At 36.3% G+C, this 23,201-nt stretch overlaps 1 protein-coding gene across 4 annotated transcripts in view; it reads left to right on the forward strand.

Moving 5' to 3' along the window:
- The window catches only part of ATL2 (atlastin GTPase 2), a 59,589-nt gene that overhangs the window by 30,003 nt on the left and 6,385 nt on the right, over positions 1–23,201 (forward strand). For all 4 annotated transcript variants that reach the window (XM_043604141.1, XM_043604140.1, XM_043604142.1 and 1 more), the window contains 8 exons: positions 11,331–11,465; positions 12,741–12,845; positions 16,469–16,519; positions 16,814–16,870; positions 18,321–18,413; positions 20,916–21,054; positions 21,844–21,971; positions 23,000–23,056. In XM_043604141.1, coding sequence (XP_043460076.1) covers positions 11,331–11,465; positions 12,741–12,845; positions 16,469–16,519; positions 16,814–16,870; positions 18,321–18,413; positions 20,916–21,054; positions 21,844–21,971; positions 23,000–23,056 — 765 coding nt within the window. The remainder of the gene's footprint in view (positions 1–11,330; positions 11,466–12,740; positions 12,846–16,468; positions 16,520–16,813; positions 16,871–18,320; positions 18,414–20,915; positions 21,055–21,843; positions 21,972–22,999; positions 23,057–23,201) is intronic.

Genomic DNA, 23,201 nt, shown 5'->3' on the forward strand with positions numbered 1-23,201 from the left:
CGGGTTTTTTGGACCTTACAGTAATATCGTACATAAAAATAAATAATTCCTTAAGTTAGGTATATATAAGGTTAATATATGGAATCAGTTTTCCAGTTGACTCAGATATTTTAATTTTTTCATTTTTAACAGTTTGCTTAGAGTCAAGAGCCAACTAAATGAGGTCCACATTGTGATTGGTTGTCTTTAAAGTGTTTCTAACTTTTTTTTTTAGGTTTCCCTCCATCTATTTTTGTTAGCAGTTTATTTGTTGAAGAAACTGACTGTTGGTCTTACAGAGTTTCCCAGTCTGGATTTGCTGATTTTATCCCATTAGTGTAATTTTTACATGTTCCTTTGTCCTTTGAATTTGCTGTAAATTGTTATTTAAATCTAAGGACTTGATCAGACTCAGGTTTGACTTTTGGGTAAGAGCACTTCCAAGATGATGTATTGTTCCATGAGGAAGTGCAGATTATCTTTTTTTTTTTTTTAGCTTATTTATTTATATTTGATAAAGTGGGGGAGGGGCAAAGATAGATGGAGAGAGAGAATCCCAAACAGGCTCCTTGCAGTTAGTGCAGAGCCTGATGTGGGACTTACCTCATGAATTTTGAGATCATGACCTGAGCAGAAATCAGGAATCAGGTGTCCCCAGATTATCTTTTAAGATAACAGTTTTTGAATCTTTACTGAATTCTAGGTATTCTGATTACTGAACATTAAATAGGTATTATTTCCCTCAGTAGTCACATTCACCCTATGCAGTAGTATTAGTATTTCAGCTTGATAGTTGAGGAAATGAGGTTCAAAGGAGGTGGCGAGGCTGAGATATAAACCAGGCAATTTGATTCTAAAGCCTTTATTCTTAAAACTACTATGTAAAATGATGTTTGATCCTTTATCTACACTAAACTGTTTTTTTTTGTTGTTGTTGTTAGTGCTTACTTTTCACTGTTTACTTCAGAAGTTGAGATAGCCTGAGAGGAGTGCATGCTTGGTAACTTTTTTGCTGCCCACTGCTATCTATATGCTTAATGAGTAAAGAGTTTTGACCCCATTCATAATATAATTGCTAAAGACATTTTAAGAGAAGTTGTAGATGATATTATTATTATTATTATTATTATTATTATTATTATTTAAAGAGCTGCTCCCAGAACTGCTTCCAGAGATCAGGAGTAAGAACAGTTTTTAAAGATCATATGTGCTGCTACATATAATTTGCCAAAAGCACAAATATCTCCAAATTGGCCATATGGGATATTGAACTTGATTTCACCCTTTTTTTTTTCCTAAGGCTAACATTGTCTGAGATGTGGGGCTTGTGAGAAATGTGTGAATGCATGAAGGCAAACTTGGTTTGTTTCATGTTCCTTTTTTAAGAAAGAAATGTATTTAGAGGATGAACAGTATTTTTAAAAGGTTCTGCCTAGGGTCATTTTATTCTTTGTTTTTTTTGTGTGTGTGGTATAACTTGCATATAATAATAAAGTGCATAAATCTTAGGATAGCCAGTAAATTTTTGTGTACCTATACTTTTTGTAACCACTGCCACTCAGATCAAGAAGGAGAATACTACCAGCACTCTAGAAGGCTCTCTCATTTCCCCTGCCGAGTATTACTATCTCCAATACTCAGAGTCCACCACCATCCTGATCTACATCACTATAGATTAGTTTGGTCTACCCTTGAGCTTTACATAAATGTAAAGCTTTTTACATAAAGCACTTTACATAAAGTATGCGCTCCTGTGTGTGATTTCATTGACTCAACATTGAATCTAAGAGATTTATCCATGTTATTGCATGATCCAGTAATTGTTGTTTGTTAGTGCTGAGTGGTAGGTTATTGGGTGAAGATACCGATTTATTTACTCCTTCTTTTGAAAGACATATGGGTTGTTTGTAATTTTTGTCCATTATGAATAAACCTACCATGAATATTTGTGTGCAAGTCTTGGTGACATAATCACTTATTTCTGTTGGATATATAACCAGGAGTAGAAATGCTAGGTTCATAAAGCCCATTTCACTGTACTAGGGACTGCCACAATTTTTTTCCAAAGTGGTTTTACCAATTTGCACTTCCTTGAGCAATGTAAGAGACTTAAATTTGTTATACATCTTATGAACAGTATTGTCAGTGTTTTTAACTTTAGCGATTCTGATAGGTATGCATTGTGTTAATTTTAGGTCATCATTGTACTCTATACAGGGTCGTGCTTATAAAACTGTTACCATATTTACTGTAGAAACATAGCTTATTCATTTAATTATTACTTTAACTGCATTCACATTTGTGAATTTCACTCATTATATGTGAAGCAATGTATGTAACTTATGTAACAAGCTGTGGAAATTTTAAGTGTTATATTATTACTATTTTTGCCTATGCGAGAAGCCAGCCAAATTTGATCAGAATTTTAAGTCAGGAAAATAAAAATTGGTTCGCTTATTTTTATCCCTGAATATAAGCTAAGGAGTGAGTATAGAAGTTATGTGGACTGTGGACTACCTTTTTTCCATTAGCTCACTGGCTTTCTTTTCCTCCTAGATTTTGATTTCTGCGTTGAAACTAATCTGTTCTTTCACGTGCAGGTTTAAAATTAATGTGAGTAATTTCAGTTAGAAAAACTTCAACAAGTGTTGCCAAAGCTGGAGGAAGCAGAAGCAGAGGAGTCTACAATATATTGTTCAAAGTCCTTATAGCACTGTCTTAGGAGAGGCTTTCTCAGGTGCATTCCTGAATCTATTCCCTGAAAATGTGTCATTTGTAGTCTTTCAAACAGCTCTCCAGCTTTAAGCGCCAAATGTATGTACTGCCTGTTTTGTATTTTCATCAAAAATATGATACTATGGCATCACATATGGGGACTTGAGAGAACATAAATTATTTGTTCTAACAGACGTTTTTCCATTCTGAAGTCTTTGTTCCTTTTAAGTTAAAATTTACTATTTCTAAAGTACTTGATTCTATTTAGGTCATCTATTAAAAGATGTCGTAATAGATGGTTAACATAAACACTGATTGCTCAAACACAGTTTTAAGACATTCAGGGAGTTAAACAGTCTTGTATAATTTAAATTTCTTTTATATTAACGGTCTCTGGTGAAGAAATACGTTATTTTATTTATTTATTTATTTATTTATTTATTTATTTATTTATTTATTTGAGAGAGAGAGAGAGAGAGAGAGAGAGAGAACAAGCGAGCATGTAGAAGCCAGGGCCGGGCAGCGGGTGAAAGAGAGAGGATCCCAGACAGGTTCCATGCCCAGAGCAGAGCCTAACATGGGACTCAGTCTCACAACCGGGAGACCGTGACCTGAGCCAAAATCCAAGAGTCGGATGCTTAACTGACTGAGCCACCCAGATGCCCCAAGAAATACTTTCTTAAAGTCATTAACCCCCTGCCTCCCTCCCTTATTCTCCCAGACAGTTTTACTACTTAACTCACGAGTTTTACTTCAAGAATGTTTCGTTCTCACTATTTGAGACATTTTTAAAAAAAGAACTAATAGGATGCATTTTCTGTAGATACTTTGGATAATGTTCACCATAATCCTTTCATGAAGAAGCAAGTTTAGGGGTGCCTGGGTGGCTCAGTTGAGTGTGTGACTTTGGCTCAGGTCACAATCTCCTGTTTTGTGAGTTCGAGCCCTGCACCAGGCTCTCCACTGACAGTGCAGAGAGCCTACTTGGGATTCTCTCTCGCTCCCCTTCCCCCACTTATGCTTTCTCTCTCTCTCTCTCTCTCTCTCTCTCTCAAATAAACTTAAAAAAAAAAAAAGAAAGCAAGCAAGTTTAGGAGTGCCTGGCTGGCTAAGTTGGTAGAGAATGCTACTTTTGATCTTGGGGTTGGTTGTAAGTTCGAGTCCTGCATTGGGTGTAGAGATCACTTAAAAATAAAAAATCTTAAAAAAAAAAAAAAAAGCATATTTAAGCCATAGCGTTTATGACATATTGCACTATAGATGGATATATAGCAGAACCTCCAATGGACCTTCCTTTTCCTCCTAGACTTTTGTAGTATTATTGGGTGGATTTTGTATGACTGGGAGTCTTTGTTAAGCTTGTGTACTAAATATATTTGATTTTTTCTTTTTCTTTTAACAGCTTTATTGAGATATAATTGACATACCATATAATCTATGCACTTAAACCACACAGTTTCATGAATTTTTAGTGTATTCCCAGGGTTGTGCAACCATCGCCACAATCGATTTTAGAACACCTTTTTCCCTTCACAGTGAAAAAAATGAAACCTGTATCCTTTAGCTATCACTTCCCCTTCCACCATCCCCAAACCTTTGGTCTTAAGGAACCACCAGTCTGTTTTTTGTTTTTATAGATTTGCCTATTCTGTGCATACATATAAATGAAATATAATATGTGGTCTTTTGGTGATTGGCTTCTTTCACTTAGCACTTTTAAAGGTTTGTGTTGTAGCATTATCATGTTTCATTCCTTTTTAAGACCCGATAATCTGTTGTATAGATATACCACATTTTATCAGTTAATGGATATTTGGGTTTTCCACCATTTGGCTTACAATGCTATAATTATATGAATATATACTAATATATAATATTTCACTAATTATAATACATTAGTATATAATCATGTTAATGAAATGAGATAAGGATCTAGCTTCAGTTCTCTTATATCTGCTTATCCAGTTGTCCCAGCATTTGTGGGAAAGATTATTCTTTCTCCATTGAATGGTCTTGGCACTTTTGTTGAAAATTAGTTGATCAAACTAATTTCTGGACTCTCAATTTTATTTTTGGACTCTCAGTTTTATTTTATTGGTCTATATAGGTCTGTTCTTATGCCAGTACCATACTGTCTTGATTACTGTTGCTCTGTAGTAAGTTTGTCTATTCTCGGTCCCTTGCAACTCCGTATGAATTTTAGATTTAGCCTGTCAGTTTCTATGGGAGGTTAGCTGGGATTCTGTTGGTGATTGGGTTGAACATGAAAGATCAACTTGAGGAGTATTGCCATCTTAAGTGTTCCAGTTCATGAACATGGGATGTTTTTCCCTTTATTTAGATCTTTATAATTTGCAGAGTATGTGTTACTTCTTTTGTTAAATTTATTCCTTTTTTGATGCTTTTACATTTGGAATTGTTTTCTTAATTTCATTTTCAAGATCATTCATTGCAAGCTTATAGAAATACAGTTGATTTCTTTTATGTTGATCTTGTATCCTGCAACTTTGCTCAATTCCTGCGTTAGTTCTGATAGTTTTTTAGTGTATTCTTTAGAGTTTTCTGTATACTAGATCATGTCACCTGTAAATACAATTTTAGTTTTTCCTTTCCAATCTAAGTACCTCTACTCTCTCTTTGAAGTACCTCTGGCTAACTGTCCTGGTTAGAACCTCCAGTACAATGTTGAGTACAAGTGGTAAGACATCCTTACTCTTTTCTTAATCTTCAGGGAGGAAGCAGTGAGGTTCTCACCATTATGTATGACTTCAGCTGTAGGAGTTTTTTTGAAGTTCCTGTTTATTCGTAGTCTGTTGGGAGGTTTTTTGTTTGTTTGCTTTTGTTTCTTGTGGTTTTTTTTTTATCATGAACGGATGTTGGATTTTGTCAAATGCTTCTTATGTATCTATTGATGAACATGTGATTTTTCTTAGCTTCTTGATATGATTGATTATATTGTTAATGTTTTAAATATCGAGTCCATCTTGCATCCCATGGAATAAGTCCCTTTTAGCTGTGGTGATAATTCTTTAATAAATGTTGTTAGATTTAACTAGTTAATGTTTTGTTGAATATTTTTACATATGTGTTCATGGGATATATGGATCTGTAGTTTTCCTTTCTTTTAATGTCCCAGAACTTTTTTACCTTCCCAAACTGAATCTCTATACCCATGAAACTCCCATTTTTCCCCTCCCCCTCCATGGACCATTTTCTTCTGTCTCCATGAGTTTAACTACTCGAGGTACTGCCTATGAGTAGAATCATAAGGTATTTGTTATTTTGCGGCTAGCTTATTTTACTTAGCATAATGTCTTCAAAGTCAAGGACATCTTTTAACTAAGTTTTTAAAATTCTTTAGTACGTACCTAGGTTAATAGACTTGTCCTTTGTCTGAGCTTGTGACTTGGGTCAGTCATAATGTTATCTATTTGTGTAGCCCTAAAGGGAGGAATTGGACATGGGGGTAGGTAAGATGTGAGACAGTTTTAAACTGTTTTAAGACTCTAATGCTTCTTAATTTGTTCTAGAACTTGCGGAGTATTCTTACATATTTTAAGTGAAAACACTAAATGATGCTTGGTGGTCAGAATGTGTATATTTTTCTATCCACTCATTTGGGTGTTATTAATAACCTACTTCCTAAATGAGGTAGATTTATAAGATTAAGATATTCTTTTTCTTTTTTTTTTAATTTAAATCCAAGTTAACATGTAGTATAGTAATGGTTTCTGGAGTAGGATTTAGTGATTCATCACTTACATACAACACCCAGTGCTTATCTCAACAAGTGCCCTCCTTAATGCCCATCCCACATTTAACCCATCCCTCCACCCAACACCTCTCTGACAACGCTCAGTTTGTTCCCTGTATTTAAGAGTCTCATATGTTTGCTTCCTTCTCTGTTTTTATCTCATTTATGCCTCCCTTCCCCTATATTCATCTGTTTTGTTTCTTAAATTCCATATATGAGTGAAATCATATATTTGTCTTTCTCTGACTGACTTGTTTCGCTTAGCATAATACATGCTAGTTCCATCCGTGTTGTTGCAAATGGAAGATGGCATTCTTTAAAAAAAATTTTTTTTAACATGTATTTATTTCTGAGAGACAGAGTACGAGAAGGGGAGGGGCAGGGAGAGAGAGAGACAGAGACACAGAATCTGAAGCAGCCTCCAGACTCTGAACTATCAGCACAGAGCCTAATGTGGGGCTCGAACCCACGAACCACAAGATCATGACCTGAGCTGAAGACAGATGCTCAACCGACTGAGCCACCCAGGCTCCCCTTCATTCTTTTTGATCGCCAAGTAATATTCGCCATTGAATATCATACCACATCTTCTTTATCCATTCATCAGTCGATGGACATTTGGGCTCTTTCCATAATTTGGCTATTGTCGATAATGCTGCTGTAATCATGGGGGGGCGGGGCACATACCCCTTCCAATCAGCATTTTTTTTTATCCTTTGGATAAAGTTTACCTAGCTGTTGTTTCACTTTGTTACCAAGGAATGTTATCTTTCCTATGGTGAAGTAAGAATTTGTGTCTTACTATTTAGAGTAGGTAGGGGTTCTTATGTTGATAGTTACATTGGTAAGTCTTTTTGGCAAGGGCTTATGTTTATTTGTGGTATTTCAAGTTCGGGTGTTTTCAGATTACTTTTTACCATTGAGGTTTATTCTAAAAGATCTTCCCTTTTAATTTTACTGGAGGACTGATTATTTTTGGAATTTTGAGTTTTAAGGCTTTTTTTTCTTTTTTTGTGCCTCCACAGTACTAAATGGTACCAGATTACTATTTTTCAAGTTCTTAGATTTGTTTTTAGTAATTTACGACAAATAGTATCAGTGAGGCTGCTTCTAGAATTAACTAGAATGCTCCTGGAGGGCAGGAATGTTTGTTCTTATGCACTGCTGTATCCCTAGAACCTAGAACAGTAGCTGGCACATGGTAGGGTGTTCAATGAATATTTGTTGAGTGAATGTATGAACACATTTTATGTAAGTTATCAGTATTTAGTATGATACAGAGATAGACTTCTTAACTTCAGGTTTAAAAATAGCAAAACTTATTAGTTGGTATTAGCTAGGCTCTCTGATTTGCCTTTTCTTTGATCCTTTTATTGACTGATCAGATCAGTTTAGTTACAGGGTAAACTAAGAAAAGATGATAATAGATTTTTTTTTTTTATGAGACACTAATTTTTTTTTGAGACACCAGTTTTTTTTTGTTTTTTTGTTTTTTGTTTTTTAAGTTTAGGTTTGAGAGAGAGTGAGCACACATGAGTGATAAGGGGCAGAAAGAAAGGGAGAGAGAGAGGCGGGGAATCCCAAGCAGGCTCTGTGCCGACAGTGTAGAGCCCATCGGGGGGGGGCTTGAACTCACCAACCATGAGATCATGACCTGAGCTGAAATCAAGAGTTGGATGCTTAACTGACTGAGCCACCCAGGCACCCCTGGGACACCAATTCTTTTTAACGTTTTAGAGAGGGTCAGATTAACAACCGTGTTAGCCTATGATTTCAATCATCTCTACTTCTGAAAGTTTATTTTTACTGTCTTGTCTGTGTAATTATTTTGAAGAATAGGAAGAGGGATATTTCTTCCATGTTTCTTATGCTCAAAAAGGAACACATTGAAGCTTAATAACTAAAATTTCTTATGTATTCATTTATTGAATAATGTTTCTTTTTGAGAGAGCAAGTGCAGTGCATGAGCAGGGGTGAGACAGAGAGAGAGGGAGACACAGAATCTGAAGCAGTTTCCAGGCTCTGAGCTGTCAGCATAGAGCCCAGTGAGGGGCCCGAACTCATGAACCGTGAGTGAGATCATGACCTGAGCTGAAGTCGGGCGCTTAACTGACTGAGCCACCCAGGTGCCCCTAAAAAAATTTTTTTTAACATTTTATTTATTTTTGAGAGAGAGCGTGTGTGTGCACACAAGCAGGGGAGGGGCAGAGTGGGGGACAGAGGATCTGAAGCAGGCTCCACATTGACAGTATTGAGCCCAGTGCAGGGTTTGAACCACCAACCACAAGATCGTGATCTGAGCCAAAGTCAGACACTCATCCAACTGAGCTACCCAGGCACCCCTTGAACAAATATTTTGAGTGCCTGCTACAAGCCAGTAATTGTCATGGAAATGTGGTTCTATGTTTTGAGGGAAAAAAACAGAAAAAACTTCCTTCTTCATGGAACTTATTTATCTTATTTCTCTATCTCCTATATGAGAATATAAGTAAAAGGTAGAATGAAAACAGATGTCTCTAACAGGGTAGATTCTTTTAAGTTATTTATGTAGGTTGGACCTTTTAAAAATAATCAGTTTGTTTAGTGCCACTTAAACATTGTTAGCGGAATGAGAATCCACATGTGAGAGCCAAAAATGGGCTGAGATACTTTGGTAGGAGCAGTTTGGTAAACAGGTGGAATTTATAGCCTGTGCTCTTAAGACTCACACAAGAAATGCAGTGTAAAGCTGTGTAAAGATAACCATCTGTAGTTATAATATTCTTTAAGAGTTCAGAAACGTTGGGAGTTTCTTGAATTGCTGGCTCAGTTCAAGCAGAGAACAGGTAGAAAAGATAGAGCTATACTAAACAACTTAAATATTTGGGAATAGTGACCTTTTAGGTATGGTAGCAACAGGAATTATGTGTGTGTGTTAGGGCAACTATCGGGAATATTGGGAGCAGAGATAGGAAAAGTAAAGGTTGGTTATGTTCAACAGATCTCCAGATAGTCCTATAGGTAAATGAAGAACTACAGATGGCTTTTTTTTAGGACAGTAGCATGATTCCATCGCTTGTTGGGAAAATTAAATGACTACGGAAGAATGGGTTGGAGAGTACAGCATGGAGGTGTAAGAAAATCTATTTGGAGCATCCAAAATATAGTCCAGGGGCACAGCCCCCACTGGGCTTGTTTAGGGGGTACCATTAATCTTCTAATCCCCGTGAAGGGTCCCTTCTGAAGCACAGGTCCTTAGTATATAGTGAGAATGGAGTTGTGCTATGAGGCAGCCTTGTCACCAACAGAGAGATGAGGGCCTTACGTTGAAGGTTCTGAAAGGTGAAGAAGAGAATTTTGTGATTGGTAAAATTGGTAACCTACTGGGGATGGGAGTTTTGTGGAATAATTACAGATGGTTGGAAGTTTAAGGCTGATCTTCACATTAGGTGGTGGCCTGGACAGCACTTTTTTTCCCCAGCCTTATCTGTTTTTCATAAATTTCTACATCCCTCGTTGGGCCTACCTTAAACATCTTTACTCCTAATTTGAGTTGTTTTGTTATTTGTTTTGAACTATGTATCTAAGCTTATCAGAAGTATTTCTGAAACAAAGGAATTTTTCCTATGGGGTACGTTGAGTAAAGGTTGTGTGGGCTTTAAGTATGCTAAAGTATAGAGAGGTCTTGATATCTGTCAAAGGTACTCATGTATTATGTCCAAGATTTACTTTTCCAGATAAATTATCTTACAAGTATTTTAATTTTCATATTATTTCACAATTTTTAATTAGAGCCATTTAGCCCTGTGATTTTATTTAATTTAGTTTAATTTATGTTATTTTAAGTGTTTGAGAGCGAGCGAGTGTGAGCAGGGGAGGGGCAGAGAGAGAGGGAGAGAGAGAATCCCAAGCAAACTTGGGGCTTGGCTTGATCCCACAAACTGTGAGATCATGCATGACCTGAGCCCAAATCAAGAGTTGACGCTTAACAACCAACTGAGCCACCCAGGCGCCCCTAGTCCTGTGATTTTAGTTAAAACATTTTATTATGGGGGAAATTTTAAACATATCCAAAGATAGAATAACATCATGAATCCCACTGGATGTGTCAACATTTTGCTGATCTTCTTTCATCTGTATTCCTCTCTGTGCTTTTAGTTTTTTGCTGCAATATTTTAAAGCAAATATGAAGCGTATTTTTCACCATAAACTTGAGTTTTTAAAAGATAAGAACTATGTTATTGTTAGTATTACCCACAATACTCTTATCATGCCAAACAATCATTTTTACTCTGAGTTAGCACCGCCTAGTAAAATAGTGTGAGTTCAGATTTCCCTTTTGGTTTTGAAAAAGACTTTTTTTTTTCTTCTTACAATTGAATTGTTTGAATCAGGTCCAAGCAAGTCTTGTGGTTATTTTTAAAGTAGATATTTTTTAAAGAGAAAAATTAAGGCAGTGTGAAAAGCATTTTTAGTATAAGCTATTCTAAGAGAGCGGTGCTTTTTTGACAGCCATTCTCTCTGGAATTGAGTTGTGCTTATCTGTACAAGAAGATGTCACAATAGCTGGCATCTATTTTTTATGCTTTTTAAACATAGGAAATTTTCAAAATGGGAAAAACTGGGTGTGGCCTCACTTATATAGAAATCTAGACAGCAAAAATCTGAGATTTGAGAAGGTTCGGGTTTGTAGGAGACCGCATCTCTCTAAGACAAAGCACCTCAGGTGGGATTTGGGATTGCTCTCGTAACTACTTGCGTACTGTTACTTTGTATCTTATCTTGCTGGACTTACTTACCTGCCTTGCCTAATCTATAAAATAAACAATGGGTGATTTCTTACACTTCTCCTCAGTTCTTTATTTCTTGTGTTTTATTTTACATTTATGCTTGACTTTAACAGGATTCTCAAAGTTGGATTGGTGGAAACAATGAACCGTTGACTGGCTTTACATGGCGAGGTGGTTGTGAAAGAGAAACAACAGGCATACAAGTCTGGAATGAAGTATTTGTGATTGACAGACCTAATGGAACAAAAGTAAAATTCTGTTTATATTTTTTTACTGTTTTTTTTTCCTTCCATATTCTTTTTTGAACTGTTTTCTCATACTAAAGATCAAAACAACACAGAGCTATTAATGTCCAATAACTTTAACCTAACATCTATGGATTATGTCAAAATGTGTGAGATACATAGTGTAGAGTACTTTTCTTGACTTAATTGCTGATTTTGACATTATTTCATTTTATTTTCTTATATATTTTTTTATTTGTCTCTGGGTTTTGTTTGGTTTCGTTTCAAGTTTTTATTTAAATTCTAGTTAGTTAACATATAGCATAATACTGGTTTCAGGAGTAGAATTCAGTGATTCCTCACTTACATAAAACACCCAGTGCTCATCACAAGTGCTCTCCTTTTTTTTCCCTTAGTTTTAAGTTTATTTGTTTTAAGAGAGAGAGAGAGAGAGAGTGAGTGAGAGTGTAGGGGAGGGGCAGAGAGAGAGAGAGAGAGAATCCCAACCAGGCTCTGTCAGTGTGGAGCCTAATGTGGGGCTTAAACTCATGAACTGTAAGATCATGACCTGAGCTGAAACTGAGAATTGGATGCCTAACCAACTAAGCCATGCAGGTGCCCCAGCCCTCCTTTTTTTTTTTTTTTTTTTGTTATTTAGTTTTAGTTTGTTTTTATTTTTGTGAGAGAACATAAGCAGGGGAGGGGGAGAGAAGGAGGGGGACAGAAGATCCAAAGTAGGCTCTGTGCTAACAGTAGTGAGCCTGATGTCGGGCTCAAACTCATGAACCGGCTCATGACATGAGCCAAAGTTAGATGCTCAACTGACTGAGCCACCCAGGCACTCCAACAAGTGCCCTCAATACCCATCACCCGTTTAGCCCATCCCCCTGCCCACCTCCCTTCCATCAACCCTCAGTTTGTTCTCTATGGCTAAGAATCTCTTACAGTTTGCCTCCCTCTCTTTTTCCCCCCTTCTTCTATGTTCCTTTCTTCTGTTTAAGTTCCACATATGAGTGAAATCATAACTTAGTTGTCTTTCTCTTTTTTTGCTTAGCATAATACACTGTAGCTCCATCCACATCATTGCAAATGGCAAGATTTCATTCTCTTTGATGGCTGAGTAATATTCTAATGTGTACACACATCTTTATTCATCAGTTGATGGATATTTGGGTTCTTTCTATAGTTCGGCTATTGCTGATAATACTGCTATAAATGACATTTATCATTTTAAATTTGGTTTTAATAGTCATTACTGATGAGTATTTTACTTAGTATTTTAAACTTTTAAATTCCTAGGTGGCTGTGCTGCTAATGGATACCCAGGGTGCCTTTGATAGCCAGTCAACTATCAAAGACTGCGCAACGGTATTCGCTCTGAGCACCATGACAAGCTCGGTCCAGGTGAGACATGAAGTGCTGTGCTATGATTGGGTCAGATAGTCCTAACACCTTTGCTTTTTCTCAAAATGCCTTTTCATTGGAGAAAAAAGGATTAAAAAATTTTTTTTTAAATAAACATTAAAAAATGTTTTTGAGAGAGAGAGACAGAGTGTGAGCAGGGGAGGGGCAGGGAGAGAGGGAGGAGGACACAATTTGAAGCAGGCTCCAGGCTCTGAGCTGTCTGCATAGAGCCCGATGTGGGACTCAAACTCACAAACCGTAAGATCATGACCTGAGCTGAAGTCGGCTGCTTAATCAGGTGCCCCCCCCCCCCCGCCGAGAAAAAAGGATTAAAGTCAGAGTTATTTACATTTCTCATTGGTTGTGTACATTTCACGCTTACTGTTCTGGCTCACAATGTGAAATTTCATACTTTGGTTATGTAGGAAGTAATAAACCCTTTGGTTTTTCATCATAGCATCTATGCCTTTTTTTTTTTTTTTTAAAGGAAACGCTATTGCATGTTATTTTTAATTGAATTCTGTCATGTAGTTCCCAGATACAGTAAGGTGTACAACATGTCTTTTATATTTTGGCTAACCAACTAAAAAAAAAAAACCCAAGTAATTAAACTTAACATGTATGACAACTAGTACTTGATTATTTGAACTAATGGTGATAGAGGCATAAGAATTAATTCATATTTAACTTAGGAAATGTATGTGATGTTTCTATGATACACTGAGGACTTATAGGACCCGTTTAATTTAGAAAGGGGTAATAAAATCCCTTCTGGTTTTCACTTACTCTATATTCTAATTGTGTTTGGTATTGTATCAAGTTCTTGTCTCTTCAAGCTAGGCCATCTCTTTTCTGTATATAGACTGATGGACTGAATTAAACCACCACATGTCATTTTGTATCTCTTTATTGTCTCTTTGTGAGATCATCTGTGGTTGATGCTTCTCTGACTGAAAAATGAATTATTGAGTAAGGTGGTTAGCCCTAGCTGGTGATGATGTATCCAGAAGTGTGTATGCAAATATTAGAAATATGTGCTCCTTCTGAGATAATAGAGGTTTCTTACTGATGGTAGATCATAAGCGATTCTGTCACAGTGTCTTGGAATTTTTGTAATGCTTTCTGGTTTTCTTTTCTGGTAATATTCAGAACATATGTCTGGTCTCTGTAAGTTCCCATTTCCTTCCTTCTTCAATTTGAAATAGCTGTCAGAATGGAAGGGAATTTGGGATGTTATTCTGATATAAAAAAGGAGTACTTTTCAGCTTGGCTTCTGTTTATTATAGGGCTGGGAGCTCTCTTACTACCAATTAAATGATACTTTGGGGGGAGCCCTTAGAGTATCTTTTCTCCATTTTGTTCTACTTTTTTTCTTTTTTTTTTTTTAATCCTACAAGGTGACACAACTGCCATTTCCTTGAGGCAGGCAGAAGCCAATCGTGGTGCCCCTCGAATTAGCTGGCTCTGTAGCTTACCTTAAAATATAATAAAAGGGAATTCTCTGTTCTGAAGCTTGTACCTTGGTGTTCTCTTGTTTATATATTCGACCTTATGATAGTAGGAGGCCTGGTTTTGGATAACCGCTTAGAGCCACTCAGCCACTTTCTTATCTGTAAAATGAGGATTTTGTCCATCTTAGCTGTGATTGTTGTGTGGAGGTAGAAATAAGATCTAAATGAGATAATGCATAAGAAAGTGCTTTGTAAACAATAAATAACAAAGGTTAAAATTATTTTTATTATTGTTTTCTTCCTCTTTGAGACTACATTTCTCTTCCTTACATAAGTTATCTGGTTGATAAATAAATGACAAATCCTCTTGTCATTTATTCTTTCAACAAATGATTATTGAGCATCTATTAAGTAAGAGTCCATGTGCTAAGTACTAATGATCTAAGGTAAACAGATCCTCTTTTCTCTTTGCTGTTTGCAACCTGGCCTTGACAATGAAAGTCTCTCAACCTGTTTTCTAAAAGCTAAGGCCCTATGGGTAAGAATCGGTTGGTCCTGTTTTTAGATTGTAAGTTTGGCTCCAGTATAATCATCTCAGTCATTAATTACTTTTTAAGTACCATGTTTGGAGTTAGTCAGCTGAGAATGTCATTTTAGGTTTGCTGGCCTATTTTGGCTGTTTATATTCTTGACCTCTGAGTGATTCAGCTAGATTATCACTTATTTGCCCTTAGAACAAATTGTTCTGTCTTTGGAGTAACCCTGTTTTCTTAGACATAAGTTGTCTTTCAGCAGAGGTGACATCTGTGGACACCCACTTTTCTCCTGTGATGACCTATGTCACTTTTTAACCTGACTCAGAAGGATTGGACCTTTTTTTCAAATACAGTCTTTTCTCCAGTTTCCCTTCCTTGACACTACTTATACCTTCAGCTCTGGGCTCTGTGCCTTGGAGAGCCTCCTAAAAAATTCTAGAAAGGGAAAGAGTGCCACCTACTGTTACTTGTTCAGCTACTACAGCCTGGTAAAATTTTCATTTTAAGTTATTTAGACAAACGATTTACTTAAAGTTAAAAAAAAAAAAAAAGAGCCATATTAGAGTTTGTGGTAGTTGAGACACCCACCAAATAACTATGAACTACTTATGTAAGCCATAAACTATATATATAAACTATATGTAAATATAATATATAAATATATGAATATATAAATGAATATATGAATATATAAATATATAAACAAATATAAACTAAATATAAACCATAACACTCACTCGCTCACTCACTCACACTATGATTATACCAGGGAGGAAAATATCTTTGTAGAATTATGCCCCTCATATTCATTGACTTAGAAAAATAATTGTGGGGGGCGTCTGGGTGGCTCAGTCAGTTGTGCGGCCAATTTTGGCTCAGGTCATGATCTCACGGTTCATGAGTTCGAGCCCCACGTCGGGCTCTGTGCTGTCAGCATGGAGCCTGCTTCGGATCCTCTGTCCACCTCTCCTCTCTGCACCTCCCCTGCTCATGCTCTCTCTCTCTCAAAAATAAAAAACATTAAAAAAAAAAAAAAAGAATTGTGAAAGCAATCTTCACTCTATTAAAAAAATGATTATAACATTAAAGAAACTGAAAAGGAGGAAAAAAAACCTTATTACGTGACATACTTTTAAAAATGTCTGCCACTGGGGCGCCTGGGTGGCGCAGTCGGTTAAGCGTCCGACTTCAGCCAGGTCATGATCTCGCGGTCCGTGAGTTCGAGCCCCGCGTCAGGCTCTGGGCTGATGGCTCAGAGCCTGGAGCCTGTTTCCGATTCTGTGTCTCCCTCTCTCTCTGCCCCTCCCCCGTTCATGCTCTGTCTCTCTCTGTCCCAAAAAAAATAAATAAATGGTGAAAAAAAATTTAAAAAAAAAAAAAAATGTCTGCCACTTTCTAGGTCCCTTATGTGTGTATTCATGGTTTTTACCTAATTTCCTACCACTGCTTCCCCGTTAATGTTTATCCTGTTAGGAAAAAAGAGAAAATCCTTTTCATGTGCCACTGGTTAAGCTAATGGCTAAAGTTTCATTTGTGCTAAGGTTATAAAATAACCTCCATTTCTGCAAGTAAAGTTAGAAACAGCTGGGTATTAAAAAAAAAAAAAAAGAATAAAAAGATTATTTTGTTTTAACAGGTATATAATTTGTCTCAGAATATTCAAGAAGATGATCTTCAACACTTGCAAGTATGTATTTCTCAAAGAATGTGTGCCAAAGAATTGAAAATATAATTCTTATTTAATCGTGACTTTCCATCTGGAAGCCCATTTTAGTATAAGAAGATTGAATATTATATGAGTTTAAATTGACGTATGACTTCTTAACTAGAAGAAATTTTAATGTATGCCCAGTCTGTTAGAAAATTAAGTGCTTAACTTTCAAATGATTTTAAAGGCTCTGATGTCTGATACAGAAAGGCTTTACAGATATCTTCTTTCAGTCTCTTTGGGGGCGTTATTTTAAATAACTTGCTTTAATAGTTATTTACAGAGTACGGCAGACTTGCGATGGAAGAAATCTACCAGAAACCATTTCAGGTAAATAAGCATTTTATCCTTTTTAAAAACTTACCTATAAATAGCTATCAAGCCACCTGTCTTTTAAGTCTGAAGATACTTAAAAGGTAAGAGGATATTACAAAAAATTCATTTTTAGCAGCAGATTCAATGGAGTTGAAACTAATGTCATTACCACCTGATCAGCAGTAGGCTCACAGAATAGGAAATAGAACTAATGAATATAGTTTGATCCTTAATACTTAGATTAAATGGTTAGTGTTTTCTCTTAGAGATTATTTAATTCCTAAACTTTAGACAGTCATATAAATTTCTTGTATACATGGTAAACTATTACAGAATAATATTACTGGGTTTTTTTTGGTTTTTGTTTTTTGTGGTATATTACAAGTTGAGGTTAGTCCTGTTATTCTTTATTTTGGTTTCATGTAGAAAAGTTCCAGAATTTATTAGACCTGTCCCCTCCCTCCACCTCTTCAATCTCCATATGTTTTTTATTCCTTTAAAATGTCAGGTACAGAATATTAAGTCAGAAATTAACCTGGGTGGAGTTATTTGAGAAGCATATGTTATGCTTGCTTCTTTGGAGTCCTGTCATGACAGAGATTTTAAAAAAAAAAAAAAAAAAACAAAGTTAATTTCAGATAGTTTCTTTTTTGAAGTAAGTGTAACTTGTAAGTTGACATTAGTACTATTTAGTCGGTTGTGTTATAGGAGGTGGGAATGACTCCACCCTGTTTGCTCATCAGTCTCTGAAATTCTTTCTGTGTGACAGCATTGCTGGTGATTCTCAAGTGTTGGTGGGTTTACATTGATTCTGCCTCAGTCTTGTCTGGCTCAAGTGATCACTTTTATGAAATATCTGGGCAGCTTATGGCTTTTTTGTGTATATGAATAAATACACTCCATTTGGCCTATATCAGTTTTTTTGACCTGGGATAATTTTGCTAATGTCTGGAGACATTTCTGGTTGTCACAGTTTTTGAAGGGAGGTTAATGCTACTGGCATAGTGCGTGAAGGCCAGAAATGCTGTTCAGCATCCAGCCACACACAACTAAGAACTGGTCCAAATACTTAGGGGCTGAGATTGAGAATCCTAAGCACATATGAGTAAAAAATTCAGTCTAAAATTAGATTAGTTGGTCTTTTAGTTATACAACCTTGATTTAAAATTATGATCTGTATGCCCTGTTAGGCCTTTTGTTCATTTTTTAAGACCCTGTATTATTGCTTGTGGTGGCTCTTTCTTTACATACCATGAAGTTCTCAAATGGAGGCAGTTGCTTGGTATAGGGGCTGGGAGTGTTGTTGGCTGAGAGAAGCCCTTGCTATCCATATGAGCAGTATTAACCATTTGGTTACTGTAACTTTTGATAAGGAATGCTTAGGGGAGTGATTGTTAAATTGTTAAAGTAGTGATTTTTTTGTAAAATCTTGTAATAAATGATTTCCACTGTTTTCTTTCTATAGACATTAATGTTTTTGATTCGAGATTGGAGTTATCCTTATGAACATTCATATGGTTTGGAAGGTGGAAAACAATTCCTTGAAAAGAGATTGCAGGTAAGCCCCCATTTCCCAGTGAGGAGAGCATAAGCACCCAGCCAGATGGAGGAGCGGGCTGTCTGGACTACTGCTTAGACTTCCAGTCTCTCAATGTCTTTGGCATAAATTGTGTGTCCCAGGTTAGCCCACGTGGCTCCATACAGAATGGATGAAAAGTAAATTGGTCGTATTTCTGCCAAAGAGGCCAATGCCCTGGAATAGAAATTAAGGAACAAGTATTTCTCTTTAGAACCAACTGTAAATCAGTACTCAAAATATAAAAATTTGAAGGAGACTAACTTTTTGAATTTACTTAGATTGCGTGTGTGTCTCTTTCTGGCCCAGCTGAGCTTCTGAACATTTGGGACAGCCTGGATAATATAGTGTGCATATATTGAACACAGATGATGTGAGACCCTCTCTCCAAAGAGATGTCACTATCCTAGATTGACAGCATATAGAGCTAGAAGAGGGATCTTAAACATCATCTATTTAAAAAATTTTTTTAATTATTTTTTTTATTTTGAGAGAGAGAGTGTGCACAAGCTGGGGAGAGGGGGAGAAGGGAAGAGAGAGAGAATCTTAAGCAGGCTCCATGCTCAGCACGGAGCCTGACATGGGGCTTTGTCCTACCACCCTGGGATCATGACCTGAGTTGAAATCAAGTCAGATGCTCAACTGACTGAGCCACCCAGGTGCCCTCACCCTTCTTTTTTTTTAATATATAATATAACTGGAGCCCAAAACAGTGACGTACCTTTAGTCGCTTAACTGTTGATAACTGGGACTAGCACCCAAATATCCGGACTCCTGGCCCACACAATATGCTACACCAAGGCCATTCCTAAAGAATAACCTCACCAACATGATCCTTTCTTCCTAAAGTTACCCTCCCCTGGAAGTACTTGGGGAAACCCTCAGGTCAGATACTACTCACCTACTCACATACACAAAGAATACATGAAAATCCCATAAATTCATAAGTAGAAGGGTCATCTTTTTTTGGTTAATAAAATTTTATTTCCCTTTAGGATGATGCATTTAGTTTCTCAACCACATTCAGAAACTTGGAGTATAATATAATTTTCTTATCACTAAAATGAGATTAAGCCAATTCCTCATTTTTGGGTTTTTTGAAAGGCATTTCTAGACCCTGTTGTCAGAGATAATTTCAGCCGTCAGAGTTTTCTCTGGTTTGTTCAGAAAAAATTAACACAAAGCACATCAGGCATGTTAACAACTCAGAATCATGTACTTCAAAGACAAGATTTTTTTTTTTTTATCTCATTGACATGATACAGGAAACTGCTCAGATGATGATGAATTTATACAAACTGAACATAGGTGCGTAACAGCACCCATTTTCATCCACTGACCCCCAAGCCCTCTGGTACTGTCCTGACCTGACAGGTGCTGTGTGTACTTTTTATGAAAGGAACCACATACAACATGTATTCTTTTGTGTCTAGCTTCTTTTGCTTAATATTATGTTTCTGAGATATTGTTGCATGTAGTTTCGTTCATTTATTCTCATTGCTATGCGGTATTCCATTACATGAATAGATAACAGTTTCTTCATTCTACTCTTGATGGAGATTTAGGTAGTTTCCAGGTTTTGTCAGTTATAAATGGTGCATTTTTTTTTTTTTTTTTTAACGCTGTTTGAGAAGAGTCTGAGTGAGTATATGAGTTATATTGGGATAAGTAGCTACTAAAAAAAATCGAAGTTTGAGGGGCTGGGTGGCTCGACTCTTGATTTCTGCTCAGGTCATGATCTTATGGTTTGATCCAGCCCTGTGTTTAGCTCTGCGCTGACAGTGCAGAGGCTGCTTGGGATTCTCATTCTCTCTCTCTCTCTCTCTTTCTCTCTCTCTCTGTCTCTCTGCCCTCCCCCCCCCCATTTGCATGCACTTGCTCTCTCAAAATAAACATTAAAAACAAACAAATAAATAAAAGTTTAAATTTAGGATTTTCTTCCAGAAAATACGTAGCAGTCTCTCTTCCCAAAACACTGGTAACTAGCATCAATCATAAATAATCATTTGGAGTAAGTACTGAAATTCCAGTAAGTTTCAGAGGTTCTTTGGACTTTATTGGAGCTTTTTCACTTGAGCTGTTATTTTGCTCAAGGGCTAACCTTTTTATTAGCAAATTAGTACTTTGTTTTTTCTCTTTGCTGTTATAAATACTTTAAAGGCAAATCCTTCATTTATTTACTGGTTTGTACACCACAGCCACTACTTGTTAGTCTGGTGTTGGATATTCTGATTAGTTATTTGTGCATTTGTATTTTTTCATATTTAACATGGGAAAAAACATCTTTTCTAGTTTTAAGACAAAAGTGGGTGGGGTCTTACTAAAGGGGTCAGAAATGCATCTTTAGTAAAATTTTATATTGTCAAAAAACACCCATCTGGAGTAGCATCTGAGTTAAGTGTGCATACTTGTGAGTGTGTGTGTGTTTTCTTGAGAACTTTTTTTCCTTGTTTGTGCCTTTACGCTGTCTCCTTCTGCCCTCAGGTAAAACAAAATCAACATGAAGAGCTACAGAATGTAAGGAAGCACATTCACAATTGTTTCTCAAATCTTGGTTGCTTCCTTTTGCCACATCCTGGTCTTAAAGTTGCAACTAATCCTAGTTTTGATGGGAGATTGAAAGGTGGGAATTCCCATTCTTGCTAAAATCAGAATTTATTTTTTAGAGGCTGAGAGTTAAAAAAAAAAAATACATGGTTCCTTAAATTTTCTGTCTTCTACTGGAAGACATTTTGATGCATTGTTAATGAGGTGATATTAATGCTCTGTGTGGTCTGTCTAGCTTTCCATTGGGCTGTTGTAGACTTGTAGCGTATGGATTAGCGTATTTTATAATGTGGTCTGTTGTTCATCACCGGTGTCCTAAAAATCCCGAAGGCTGAGAACATTTCAGTATTTCATCTGTTTGTAGTCTGTAAAATGTTTTATGAATATATCGTATTCATGTAATCAGATTTAAGTCTCTGTTTTAGGGATGATGTAATTTTTTGAGTATGTCCTAGGATTTGAGCATGATGGCAAAAGGCTGGAGGAATAATGAAATTTTTACAGAATGGCTGGAAAACAAAATCTAGTATTAAAATTTAGTATAATTTCATGAATTGTTTGCCTTTTGAAAAGGATAGTTTAGTCAATACTAATGTGGAATTTATTGTGGTAGTCCACAATTTATTATTTGACCTGAAAGAATTACTGGGGCACGAGGGAAATGGAGCAGGGGCGGAGGGGGAGAGTATATTTTTTCCTAGGAGATACGATGTGTTTGGATAAGGTTTTTTAAATGAATGTACTCGAGGAATAGATCGTGTATACTGTCATTTCATGAAACAATGTTATTAGCTCTTACCAGTGGGGACTTCTTTACTCTGTCTTCTTTTGACTAACATGTTGGTTTATATTTCGTTTCCACTAGATATTGATGAAGACTTTAAGCGAGAGCTTCGAAATCTGGTTCCATTGCTGCTTGCCCCTGAGAATTTGGTAGAAAAAGAGATAAGTGGATCTAAAGTCACTTGTAGAGATCTTGTAGAATACTTTAAGGTAGGAAAACTGCTATGTTAAATGACTTGGTCTCAGTTAGAAATATAGCTGACTTAAAACTCATATGTATGTACAAGAAATTTCCTGTCTTTATTTTACAGCAACAAAGTGAAATTTATAATTTTCCCTTCTTTGCATTGGCTGTACCAATTTTTAAGGATATCTAAAATGATAGCAGACAACTTGTATGTTCTAGACGGTGGTTTTGTTTATGGGATTATCCTCCGTTTCCTCCAGCTCTGGTAGGGAGAGAAGAAGAGCCATTCACCATGTAATTAATTGTAATGCCACTCTCATTTGTGAAGGACAGTGGATATGGGGAGTGGCATTCTGCCTTTCGAGTTCTCATAAAAGAGCCTTCTCTGAGTTCTTGAGGACTTAATAGGAGCAGCTGAAAGTATCAAACTGGTTTCTGAATCCAATTACTTGTAGATTTTTTTCTCTCTCTCTGCTCTTCTTTAGTCTTCATAGCTTGCTTGCCAGAGCAAGACCATTATCAGGGTTCTAGTTATTCATAGTAAGTTACGGATAGATGGAAGGGAAACTATAGTTAACTAAGAGTGTATTTTTGGTCATTTATTGGACAGTTGGTCACTTTCATAGCATTTTTGGTTAGTTGTGAAGTAATTCAGTCAGAAAGTTGAGATGAACAGTTTCTGTATGGACTTGTTAAAAACTGTCATCTTTCCTTCTTACTCTTAGAGCACAAATTAGGTAATTTTTTTCTTGAACTGAAATATCATTTAACTTGATTGAAGTGAAATATTGAGTAAAAATGTCTAACACAACAGTAACAGTAGGGGAGAATTATGGATTCCTTTTCATAAAGTGGGTGGCATTGTATATGTTACTTTTAAATATAACTTTTATGCACGTTGGAATTCTATTTAGAAACATCTCTCTAGGATATTATTTAGCATATGTTTAAAAGTATGAATTATTTTTATATTTAATGGATTTTTTTTCCCTTCGGAAATGTAGAGCCAATTGTTTAACCTGCCAATGTAAAGAGTCTTTTATGTTTTTAGGCTTACATTAAGATTTATCAAGGAGAGGAACTTCCACATCCAAAGTCCATGCTTCAGGTAGTGTGTGTGTTGTACGTATATTTATTTTTGAAGAAGAGTCTTTGGTTTAGAGATAAACGCTGGAAGTGGGATCATGCTTCTTTGCACGCAAATGAATTTCAGATATTTAAGTCAATAAGGGTCATGGGTCCTGAAGTTTTTC

Source organism: Prionailurus bengalensis, chromosome A3, assembly GCF_016509475.1.
Source record: "Prionailurus bengalensis isolate Pbe53 chromosome A3, Fcat_Pben_1.1_paternal_pri, whole genome shotgun sequence".
Lineage (NCBI taxonomy): Eukaryota > Metazoa > Chordata > Mammalia > Carnivora > Felidae > Prionailurus > Prionailurus bengalensis.